This window comes from Daktulosphaira vitifoliae, unplaced genomic scaffold, assembly GCF_025091365.1.
Source record: "Daktulosphaira vitifoliae isolate Bord-2020 unplaced genomic scaffold, ASM2509136v1 Scaffold_1, whole genome shotgun sequence".
Classification (NCBI taxonomy): domain Eukaryota; kingdom Metazoa; phylum Arthropoda; class Insecta; order Hemiptera; family Phylloxeridae; genus Daktulosphaira; species Daktulosphaira vitifoliae.
The window spans coordinates 86,896,541-86,910,210 of record NW_026099572.1 but is presented as its reverse complement, the minus strand read 5'-3'; the positions used below and the strand labels follow the sequence as shown (position 1 = coordinate 86,910,210).

Below are 13,670 nucleotides of genomic sequence, written 5' to 3'. Positions count from 1 at the left end.
CAGCTGTTAATATTTTTCAATATTCTTAAAATTCTTATTAGATTAAACTATAAGGTGAATAATAGAACAAATAACGAAGTATAATTTATAACCATATCGTAAATTATATTATATAAAGTGAATATTGTGTTAAATAATAGAACATTGATGTTTTCTGCAAATTAAAATATTTGCAATTTGAAGATAGCTGAACGCAGATTTGCTTACATTAAAGCTTTGTGTATTATACCTCGTTATTGTTTGAGCCGAAAATATCTTTATTATATAATAATTTCTGAGGATCAAAGGCGACTCTAATAAGCTTACTGTAACGTTATCAAGCATTTGAGGGTTCCAACTAATATGCCATCGTTGTATTATCTTGACGTTTGCTCTGATGCAACGGTATCACCTATCTGTCTTTCTGTTACCGTTTAACGCAAAACATCGTGATACAAACAGCAATCAGTGGCTTAGAATAAAGAGAACACTTCCGATATTATAATTATTATTATTATCATCATCATACTATTATTATACCTTCTTGCCTCTCACCTACACGCTGACATGACGGTAAGTAAACATTCATTATGCGAGCCCCATTTTCCCTATGGGATTTTCACGATACAGACACAAAGCATACTTACTACAAAAAGGACTTTTTCGAAAACGTCCCGAGAGTATTTGCGTTTACATAATATTTTACGACAATTTAAAACTTTTAAAATGATATTGTCACAAATTAATGCCCTATTCTTGTTTTGTAAATCGATAAAACTCACCATACATGAATTTTAATTTATTTATCTCGCGTTATATTTAAATAATAAACGTTCTATAGAAAATAAAATTTCTCCATACTTTCAAAAATCTAGGCGAATAAAAAAAAAAAACGAATAGAGAAATTATTATTTATGAATTATTTTTATGTAAAATTAGGTCGATAACGATATGTTTAGTCGCCTTTATTTTAAAACCCGATTGACCATTCTTTTTTTTTTGTTCAATCTTATAGTTTTTAGAAAGTCATAAACAATACATAAAGTAATTCACGTCAAAATGTTGTTCCTTATTTTCAGCTACCCTTGTTTTTAGCACAGCTTGCAACCCCTATTAACACTGCCATCTGTATGAATTGATAGGGAATCATTTTTTATGATTAAAAGAGTTCATTTTACTTGTTGCGTAATTCTATTGAGCACCCATTATGAAATTATAATCACATAAATTGTATTTATGAAATATAATACGATTTTCATGGTTAAATTAATCAAATTATATTAGTATGTTTAAATTTATATTTTATATTGTACATAATTTGAATATATTCAACAATATACTCAACATAGTGTATTAATAAAATATATATATATATGTTGCAATTAATACATTTTTATTTAGTAGCTGCCATCGTAAAACATTTCATAATGTAGACGTACCACATTTCACTGTTACTAAATGTAATTATAGGTAGTATTGTTGAATAAATATTAATATTCAGATTTTCAAGACTGATGTACGATTTTGCATTAAACATGTCCGTCGATAGTCCATTCTATATCCGTCCCAGTCAACGACATCACCCAAGTATTTAACTAAACGACTGAAACACACTTTAACACGTTGGAGTATTCAAATGCGGATGTGTATTGAAACCCTCGACAAATTTTACGAAACGCTGCACAATCGTCGCCTCTTTGGATACATACCCCTCGACAGCATTTGTGTTTAGCATAGATTGGGACGAATTTGCCACACTCGAATACGGTGTACAGCAAAAGTAGACACTTTTGTGGGCCCTTAAAAAAAGAAACTTTTCGATTCTCTCGGACAATGCTATTCGGACAAACCTCTAAAAGCTCTCTTGTACGCTTCGAGAATTTTCAAAGAGACACGTTTTACGAGCTTTTTTTTCATTTTATTTCCAATTTATATAAAAGATTCATGCAGTTTTTATTTTTGGAAGTTGTAAACTTTCTTTTGTTTCCATACACTTATTGTACGTGTGTATTTGTATATCCCGTTCTACACTAAAATTAAAATCGTTTTAAACAAAGAAAAAAAGAAATAACAAAAGTCAGGCAGGCACATGGTAATCGAATGCGTTTAGATTTTCGTTAAAGAATACACTCAATATGATCTTTAAACTTCGCCTCTATTCTATTGGCCACCATTGTTACTCACATTGGAATTACACAGTCAAAAGACATTCAATTAAGTGTATTCCTTTCTTGAAACTAAATTAAACAACTAATTGTTCTACGTATTTTACACCAACAGACTATTTTAATTTTGTAGTATGCGCTGAATACAATAACCTAAATGTATAACGGTTTTGTGTTTATAATTTGATTATCTTTTATAATGGCAACAGTAATTAGATTATTCGTTGGGGTCAAACGTGATATTTTACCAATGTGTATTTGACAAACTTGTCGTTTTACAGCTAATTATTATTAACTTTGGTAAAAACAAAAAAGTATTGTATTACTGAATGATTTTAATGTGATTTGTGAAAAATATTGTGGCTAAGTGAACCATAAATGTAGATTAAACGTAATATATGGATAACAATTCAAATATAGTTTGGTTAACATCTAAGTTTAGACGAGTTTGTATAAAATATACTAAAATAAAACTGTTATACTATACATATTATAATACTATTTTTGTTATCAATGAATACTTTAATTAAAATTAAAGTGGAAAATTGTATTATTTAGTGGTACCGCTAAATCAACTAAAGGAAATTACACCGAGAAAAAAAATTCTTATTACATTTAGTCGCTTTACTAAGCTCACAAAACAACGTTTAACTCTTATTTCATAAAATTTTTATTTTTCATTACTTAATTCATTAATTGAAATTGGTTAACTAGAAGAAGCCATTTGCTAACCGAATTTTTCAATATAATTCTATTTATAACTTGTTGGATAAATCATTGATACGATTGAATTTTAATTATTTAAATGTTACTCGTGTTACATAAGTTACTTGAACCATTATTAAATAAATATTTATCTTTTAAACATAACAAAGTCTTAAATAAATTGTTATTTTATGCGATTGGGAATACGATTAATAGCAATAAGGTATACCTTGCTATTAATCGCAAATGAAGTTTTAAAAGATATTCACTAGATATATCCCGTAGCTTTACTTTTGGAATCTACTTCACCCCCATTCAATTTACTTTAGTTTCACGAAACCCCTGACAGTTTTAAAGACAAACACAATATCATTAAATCGCACGGTCCGCACTTGTCCGGTAGATTTTCCATCGCAACGTTCAATTTGTAGGTATTACACTTTGATGTAACGTACAACTATTCACTATGTCTATGTGCACTAAAGTGTACTATTGTTCTTTGTATGGACAATGAAAAAAGCCATGCCGCATACTTTTCATATTATATGGTCACACATGTGTTTTAATGTGCGTACATTAATAATGTCTACAAATAAACAATTACTTATCTTGAATTTGTAAAGGTAAAATTATTACAATACATTTATTTGCTATTGTTAAGATAATTATTATTATCAACTATTATATTAATTAAACAAATGAATAAGTTAAAAACGCTTGCATTAATTTTAGATCTAATTTAATAATGCCACTTAAAATAATCAAAATATACATTTTTAAATAACTAAAGAAGTAAACACATTCAGTTTACTATAGTACGAGTAATATATTTCAATGTAAAATAAATTTACCAATCCGACAAATAAGTCATTAGTAATTTAAATCCGTTAGTGAAAATAAAGTATTCCGACAAAAGTAAAACTCATATATGTATAGCCAATAAAATTAGTTGAATAGAATTATAATATTGTAATAATCAAAATGTATATCTTATCTAATGAGTACTAGAGAAAGAGATCATTTATTTAATTATAAATTAATTTATTTTTTTTATTTTGAACCAAAAAAAGAATACAGACTATTTTTAAGCATACTTGCCGTATATCATTTGCGCAGTTTTCATGTGGGCCGTGGGGCCACAGCTTCTGTACAAATATTTGTAGACTCCAAAAATGACTCGAATTTTGAGATAGAGAAAGAATATAAAACTGTGTGGTAAAGATGATTCTCGTCAAGTCTATTATTAACAGGGTATCGAACTATAGTCCACACAGACAAATTTTGCAATATATGCCCGTGTTTATAATGAAATAAAATTTTGAAATTTTTGTAATTCTCTGTGTTCTTAATGAGTAATTACTAGTGAACGAATTCAATAAAGATTTATGTTCAACTTATATTTATTCGTTTTTTTACTTACCGTAAAAGGTTTATTTTGTTTTTATTTGGTAATTATTATTTTTATCAAGTTTCGATAATTTTCTCATATTTCAATATGTGATAAATAAATTGTATAGTCTGTTCATATTTAATGAAAAATATTTTTTAAATTTCATACAAGCTTATTTTATTTTTCATTTGAATGTATACATTAAAAACTTAGTTTAACAGGTATTTTTAAATACGTTTAAGTTTCTACCTTGTACATATCTATGCCGATTGACTGATGCCAATGTATATAGTTTCCTATAACCAATATTGCAATTTGCTGTTAATTCGCGATTATATTGTAAATATTTTCATATGAAGTGTATAAAACCTTTGTACACAAAAACATAACCGTCTGTCGCACATATTTTTAAAACGTTTAACATGATCTCAAAAATTAATCTCATAACAATAAATTCAAAATGAACTATTCAAGTTTTTTTTTACATTCCGATTCGGATCCACGCCAATGTGTCTCGCACCGAACGACAGTACTGATGAAGAAGAACTGCCGGCCGGCAGACTTATGTGTTTGAAGCTACGCGATCACGCGGTTTTATTACAAAGCGCCGGCGCTAAGATATTAACTGCCAACCGCATTACTGTCGTATTCTAACGTATGTATAAAGACACCAAATGTACATATTTTAAATGTATCTAATATATTTACACTGAACTATAAATGTGATACAACAGATCACTTTTTATTGATAATTAATTATTGAATTTTCACATTTCAAACATATTACTTATTTCACAATTCATTATTCTATAATGATGATATTAGAAAAGGCATTTTTCTCTACGTTGGATGTAAAGAAGCGACTTTGTACTAAAAATTAGTTTTGAAGTATAAATTATAGGAAGAGTTTTAAAATTACACCTAAGTATACTAGTAGTAAATAATAAATGAGTATTTTTTTTTTGAAATAAATGTTTTCATGAAAAACAATTCAAGTATAAATATAGAGAAATTTGAAAACTTTATTCGAGTCATTACGTATTTTTGACATTTTGACGGCATACATATCAGAATACTTAAACCACTGGGGACCGTTGAACTGACATAAAATTCTCGGGTGTTCGGATCCACAAAAATTAACAAATGTTTTTAACTTGAATATAAACTATGTCGAAGTATACAGGTAATGGAACTTTGCTAGAGTTTTTTTTTTTTTTTTTTAATAAATGAATTTTTAATTTAAAGAAAATTTAATAATATAAAGTATTTGTGGAGCATAAATTTAGTTAGCTTTTAGAAAAAATGAAGTGTCTCTTATAATTTTATAAGCTTAGTAAAGTTTCTATAGTGGGTGCAGATAAAAAGAATTTCTTCAATATAATTATTTTCTAAAGAACCATTGCTGTAGAGTTTAACAAAAAACCTCTTAAACATAGTAAAGTAGGGATGCAAGCTGATGAAAACAATACCGGATTAATATAGCTACTTGGACATGTGTACAAAGCGAATATTTTCAATAAAGTACAAAGGAAAAACCTCTTAGAGATTAAAATTTTTGATGAGTGTTTAGTAACTGTGTTTTTTTGTAAGAATTATTCTATTTTATATATTGGCTATAGTTAAAGTAAAACGAAAAATATTTTGTAATAAAATTACAAATGAACACTTATCCAACCAACAGAATCAATCCAAAAGTGAAATTTTTAAAAATAATTAGGTAGTCGAATTAATTTCAGTTGACCTATAGGTTAGGTGAGGGTTCAACTCCCCATTTGAGAATTGCAATGGATCAATAAATAGTCTATTTTTTTATTTAATTATCACAAAAAGAGATTTCAAATAAAAAAAAAATTGTTTAATTTCATAGAAACCGATAAAGAATAGTTTCATAAGCGCAGTTTGCATCAGGGCTGTAGAGGCTTCAACCTCTACAGAAATTTTTAGTCCCCACAAATGGACTGAAATTAATTTTTGGTGGGGGAGAGGGAAATAAAGAAATGTAATAGAGAAGCTTCTCGACGGGTTATTTATCCAAATTTATGAAATAGAATATAGGACTATAGCCTCCACAGAAAAAATTATTAAGCCACATTCATGATAGTTTTGTAGTACAATTTTACAAAAATGCGACAGTATTGTACAATAACAACTTTTATAGTACCTAATATTTAACAATATTCATTACGAAATCACACACTCATATCTTAAGATCTATAATGTTTATGTTAGCTTCGATGAGAACATGAGAAAGTACTGGTTTTTCTATGGTGTATATTTTTGTTTGTGTCTTTCTATGAATATTGTCAATTCTCATTGGGCTAATTTTGTTGATATATGCGTCAAAACAATTCAAAATTAACCTAATTGAATCTATCAACTCTGAAAATTCGAAAAACCCTCAATATTTTTATTTTATTTTAAAACTGATTTAACTATTTTGTTAAAGTACTGATCTAAATTATATTTTAACTGAGTATACTAGAGACAATAAGCTTTCTTTTGGTATTATTTTTCTGAAAATCCGACAAGAATCTTAAGTAAAGAAAGGGCTTAAGACCACTCTCAAGCATGTAAAATTTTTTGTCTGACATCTTTTAACTTATATTAAATTAGAATTTTTGAAGTGTATAATAATATTGAAAAAACAAGTCCATTCCACGGTTATTCTTCTATAAAAATTGGCCATCAATAAAAAAAAAAAACTATTTAAAAAATATTGTTCAAGCTACCAATGGCTAAATTTTGATTAATTAAAATTGTCAGTGAATCGTTATATATACTTGTCTCAACTATGTTGTATCTTCACTGTGCTGTTTTTTTTCGTATGAATAAAGTTTTTTTAATAATTTTTTATCTCTTTATTTAGACAAAATTGAACTCTTCATTGAAAATTTATACCCACACTCCTTAGGAGCTACATTCTCATTAGCTTTCACTGAATGGCTATGTCATTGAAATAGAGTAATAATTCAACATTAAAATCATAGAAAAATTTAAGCGAAAATAATATTCTCATTAAAAAATCTCGACAAAATATTAATGATTCTATTACTATTATGTGAGCGTTTCAGTCATCACTTGTGTTAACGGTTAACGGTTAACGGATAAGTGTACTTACAAAATATATTCATTAACAAGTGGTAAGTTATAAAAAATGTGTTATGTTTTCAGTCAAATAATAATATTTTACGTATACAAACAAGTAAACACAAATAACCAGTGTGTTTTTGATGTCGAGTATCATTTACATACATGTTTGTATTTTAGTCTGTATTCAGATGTAACAAATTCACACAAAGCGATCGTACAAAACGCAGTATAGATATTCATGTGCGATGACGATGATGCCAATATGCTAAGCAACAGTCAAAGAATGAAAATAAGGGAAAAGTACAAAATTTCTTGTATATTATTCAAGGTGCGAAGAACAGATAGAATATATGTTTGTATGTTTTACGTGCAAAAAGGGCTAAGAATAAAATAAAATATAAAAAATGTCGCACGTATTCAATTTTCGCGGAAGCTTTTGATGTCTGTCGCCATAAAATGAGTGCCGGATGTATGAAGAAAAAAGGCGTAGCAACAGGGATCAACATGAGGATATTTGCTAGTGGCAACTACTAACCAAAATAATGTACTTTGCCGTTTCGTTCACTTTTTATTTACCAAATTGATACATTCCTAATGTTGCTGTTTTGTCGAGTAATAGAATTCAATGTATTTATAAGTACACAAAACATATTCGTATGCTGAGAAAAGCAAGTTGATTTCAATAACTTTTACAATATAAATTCCGTAAAAGAAACATGATCGAAGATGTCTTATTAAAATAGTAGTATGACCAATAAGGGTTTCAGTGACCCAGCGTAGTATGTATTTGATAACACCCTCCATAAAATTTTTTTTTAGCAAAAACAAGTCATCAAAAAATTGTTATCAGCCTACCCCGAAAAAAATGTCTGGCCACTATACTACTATAACCCTTAGATATCTCATTTTAAATATGTATAAGCGCAGGAACTTAGCATACATTTTTACTCAAGTTATCGAGTTCATTGGCTATGACGCCATTAAAATTTTCATGTTTCACCTTTACGTTGCGCTCTGGAGCAGTTTCCACAGATAGCTCCTTATTAGACACGCTACTGAAAATGAAGTGTTCAAAAAATAATTAAATAATAGATACACGGAAATTCTGTAGAATTTAGTTATTATATTATTTATTTATTAAAACCAAACAGGCGTGAGTAATTATAATATAATTGTGTACAATTATGTTTAATAAAAGTCAAATTAGTAGAATAAGTTTAAATAATATGACAGTTGCTAGGTTTCTTTATGTAACATTGATTATAGCTGTTATATGTTCACATTGAGCACACATGAATATACAAATAATTTGCAAGCATATCAAATGATGTTAAGTTTTAAAAAATTGTAAAACAATATTTATAAGAATATGATTTATGTAACTGTGAATAAAATTTATAAGAGTAATTGTAATGTTATATTTGATAAATAGTTTACATTTACCAATGAGCTCTTGAAAAAAAATAAAACGAACAACAAACATAAATTATAATATCGCATCCAGGTAATGATTTCCAGTTAAACATGTTTAAATTACACAATTTGCTGCACTTTGTATGATTTTTCATGTTTACATTAAACAACATGTTCATTAAGTTAGTGCATATGAAATCATCTTTTCGAAAAGATTAATGGATATTTTTACCAATTGTAAAATATACGGATAATAAAAATATGTTAGCATATAGTTATGGTTAATTGGCAATGAGATATTTAAAGCTTTGAGTTTATAATATAATTTCATTAAAAATAAAAATAACAATCTACACAACATCTGCAGTTAAGCATAATTTAAGTGATGTCAAAAAAAATTAATTTTAATAAATCTTATTAAAAAAAAATTGTTTTCGTTCGAAAAATATTTTACGACATATTAATAATGTATTTTGCAAGTGTATATAACTTACATGTCACACACAATATTACGTTGTGTTATCAAGTTGAATAAGTCCATTTTAACTCAGCATATTTTTCGCGTTATGACTTGTCGCTTAGCATTGAAATCGAAAACTGATATTTAATAAAAATGACAATTATGTATGAAATCGTTTTTACTACTATTGAATATATTTAGTGAAAATGTATACAAAAGTTATTTATTTGTTGTATTGCTGAGGTTTGCTTATATTTAGCTTACGTTTTCCTAAATACTAGTGCAAACAGCAATAAAAATAATTTAATGATCGCATTATAAATAAACATCATATTGAGACCATTTCGTAGATGGTGTTATCAACATGGTAACTGGTCTAAACCACTTGAAACACCAAAATTATTGATATAATATTTTGTTGAGACCTCTAAGTGATAGTGATTGGAAATAAAAATATAGCCCATATCACATGTTAGACAAATGTTCATGTTTGTCCATTTACTTTATTACATAGACTTCTGCGAGCCTTATAATTAAATGACTACTACTGTTATAATTATTTTAATTGTACTGTGCAACTTAATTATTGGTAAGAATAATAAATATTTGACCTGTCTGATAAAATTATATACTTTAGTATTATTGTTAACGTTATGATACCTCATTTCAATATGGATCAGATTAGCCTAACATAATAATATTATTATAATTTGGGTGACATTTTAACGCCTTGACAAATTGGACCTCGGGTGTGTCGCTAACGGTATGAGACACGTATTGTTTGCGAGCTTTAAAGAGGCGGTTTTGGAAAAGGCGCGGTTGATTGTGAAAATTCTCAATATAATCACCAACGCATATTCTGTTTAAACTTTTATAATCATTTTTTTCATGTATCACATACTCGAGAAAAGGTATAATCATTCTCGTGTCAATCAATAGGTATATCCCCTTTTAGGTTTTCCATTAAAACATGGCTTACAGCATCCTCAAAATAACTCACGTGTCATAACCGCATTACTTTCCCGAGTAAGTTTTGTGGTGAATTATTTTTAAAATCTCACACGTTAAAAATAAAACAATTCAAAAGTCGATCGAAACAGATTTTATTAATATAGGCAACGATTGTGTTTTTTTAAAAGCCATTCAACCCCCAAAGGCGTTGTTTATAATAATAATAATAATCGTAATGGTCTACTGACAGAATGAGGGACAAAAATGCGAACAAAATATACTAACCGTGAAAACGTTGTTATACATAGTAAATATAATTACAGATTACACATTGTCGACGATTATTTTTCATACGTTATTAAGTTTTTAATATTATTATTCGACCGGCGGAAACCCATTTCGAGACCCTCTTTGGCGCAATGACCGAATGATTCACCCCAATAAAACACACAGCATCAGTATCGACAGTAGCCCCGGGATTTCTGCAGATCATATGAGTGCGTGTGTATGGTTTAAATGTTGAACCCTCGTACGAAGCAACAAGAGTAATAAGACCGATTATTGTTTGAACAATGACGATGACGACCGCCGCCCTGGGGTTTTTAGGGAGACACCAGAATGGATAGACGGGGGGGGGGTTTGTATTAGAATGACGTGAACGCTGTTGTCAAATAAACCATTAATCAATTAACCCCGGCGGGGATGATGCCGGAGGTCAGGATATAGATAAACCTTGTGCAAAAGAAGCACGCTATTTTAGTAATATAGGGTGTAGCACAAGTTATCTTTAATGTGACTACATCACACCTTTTCTATGAAACTTCATTTTAGTTTAAATTCCGTTATATGTCCTATTAATTTGCACGCGTTTAAAATTAGTGTTTTTATCATATAATAATTTTGAAATACAATAAAATTTTTGTTAAAAAAAAAAAAAACTTCAAGTTGATAAATTGAGCAACCTCGATTTAAACTATGCCAAAAATGTATAAATTAGAAAATAAATTTAAAGACAATAATTTTTTTAAGTTATTAAAAGATTTAAACACTACTGTTATTTATATTAAACAAAAGTTGTATATTTTTTATTTTTCTTGATGTTACTTGAAAGGAGTGCTGGAATAATACCGTAAAGAAAAATAATGTATAGTATGAATATTAAATTTCAATGTATTTAAGATCAAATATTTTGATACATTGTTAAATAACTTTTATGTCTGGAAATAACAGATCTTGTTTAATTATTGGACAATATATTTTTATTTAAATAATTATGATTGTTATCATTTGCATAATCATAATTCTAATTAAACAATTTATTCATATTACAAAGGTAAAGTTTATAGTTTCAATACCATCAAGTAAGTCACTATTAAAGTTTTAAATTATTCAAAACTTTTTTTTAATTCATTTAATTTTATTTAAATGTGCGCTTTATTTTGTATTGCTTATACATGGTTTAGATTGTAGAATGTTACATCATCCAAGTTTTTTTATTTCGAGTGAAATGATTTTTACGACTTGATATTTTATAGCGAAAAACTGTTAAGAAAACGAAATGGCTTTTAATGTATGTAACTGAAATAAAATAATATTTATTTTATGTAGTTTAATTCTACATAAAATGTATAAATATGAATTTAATCTTTTTTTTTGTTGTAAATGAAGTATTCAATTCATTATAAATAAATATCTGTGATGAGTTTATTCAAGATTATGACTCTAAACTAAAAATATTTAACGAAACAAAGAGACGTTACAATAAAATCATAAAAGTATAACTTGATAATCATAATAATTATCTAAAGAATTAAATCTACATTACATTTTTAAATACCTTTTGACCTTAGATCTTATTCTCTCAGAAATGTTTTTGGATACTTAAATTTTGGTAAGAAATACTTAAAAAGTATAAAATGGTATTATCAATATTTTCTAAAAACTTAGTTTATATTTTACTTACAAAGTATAAAATCCATTTATAACACTAGAATTTTCACGTAATTATTTGTATTGTATTTAATAAAATGTTTTTCTGTTAAGTTCTCAGAAAAACTTGTTGAAAACTCGCTATTATTGTTTGTTTGATTTTAATAAAAGCACAAATTTTATATTTTACGTCCATGAAAAAAAAACAGAACTTATTAGAAACGGCGTATTGGGGGAAAATTATGAGTCATTTATGATCTGAGTTTTTATTTGTAGTTTTGTTTTATTTTTATTCGCTCAGGGTTCTTTGTATTGTGATCTGAAGTTCTAAAATGAAATATTTCAATTAATTTTGTAAAAAACATTGTACAGCTAATTTATGTCAAATTAAAAATACAATATATCAAGTATGGATTTTTGTTTTTCAGTAAAACAATTTTATTTATTTTTAAATGTTAAGTAATAAATAATTTGTTTAAATTTTCAACTTTTTAAATTTAATTTATAGTTTATTCTTAGCTTTTTTTTCTTAAACTATCGTTACGATAGAAAACAAAAATATATACATAGCTCAGCCAACAAAAACAAACTTTTTTAATTTCTTGTATAATGTTTTATTTATTTGATTATTTTAGTCGTCGAAAATTTTTGATAGATAAGTTGCTACAATTTCTATGATAAAACTGAAAATATATTAATTTAAAAATGAGTCATTTTTTAAATATTTTTGTTTTTACTAAATCTCAGCTCTTATTAGGCCAGTGGCGTAATTACGAGGTTGCAAGCATGACCCCTTGCAACCGCTAAAAAAATGTTTCAAAAATATTGTATTTCTTAACTTGAATATAGCAATTGATATTTTTAATATTATAATATAGTAATATAAAGAGTGATTGGTTTATCATAAACAAACCCAATTACTCTCAAAATTAAAACAATATTTATAAAAGAAATTAGATTTCATTAAGTTGCATATATTTTTTTATATATCCGCTTACAATTACTTTTTAAAATCATCCCTTATAATTTAAAAGGGTGTCAAATTTATTTTTTAAAACCGCAGCATACATATTTAACTATTTTATAAAATAGAAATTTATTTAATTAAGAATATGACTGGTCGATAACAACTTTTGAAACAATATTTTGGTAGTTATTCTCATTTTTATATCTAAGCGGGACAAAGAGTACGGTTGTGGAATAACTAATGATAAAAATAGTATCACCCACTCATTACTATACATTTTTAATAACTTCTAAAATAGTGATTCAAAAATTATTTTCAAAAGTATGTCAGTCATTTTCTTAAAATTAGATTATTTCCTATTTTATAAGCTAGTTAAATATTTCAATATACTTTTGAATGAGAGTGATAAGTAATAATTGCCTTATCTAATTTCTTATCATGGTATTAATGCCAAGTTTGTAATGTATACACATTATCATCATATGTATACACAGTAATCATGAAAAGATAGCGTTTTCTTCTGTCCTTTTATCAATACATATTTCAATGTTTAATACCGTAAAATAATACATGAAAATTCAAATTTTCACAAACTTCAAAACGCTCTAGAATATTTAATAC

The 13,670-nt window shown here is 27.1% G+C and overlaps 1 protein-coding gene across 2 annotated transcripts in view; it reads right to left on the bottom strand.

The window, feature by feature from the left end:
• The window catches only part of LOC126895962 (uncharacterized), a 101,562-nt gene extending 92,307 nt beyond the window's left edge, over positions 1 to 9,255 (bottom strand). The window contains exon 1 of one of the 2 annotated variants that reach the window (XM_050668326.1): positions 9,237 to 9,255. Coding sequence is in view for 1 of the 2 variants with exons in the window: in XM_050668322.1 (XP_050524279.1) it covers positions 4,489 to 4,497 (9 nt within the window). In the remaining variant the exon portion in view is untranslated. Of the gene's footprint in view, positions 1 to 4,488; positions 4,781 to 9,236 lie in introns of those variants that run through there. The other variant, XM_050668322.1, reaches the window with a different exon arrangement.
• Positions 9,256 to 13,670: the final 4,415 nt, after the last annotated feature.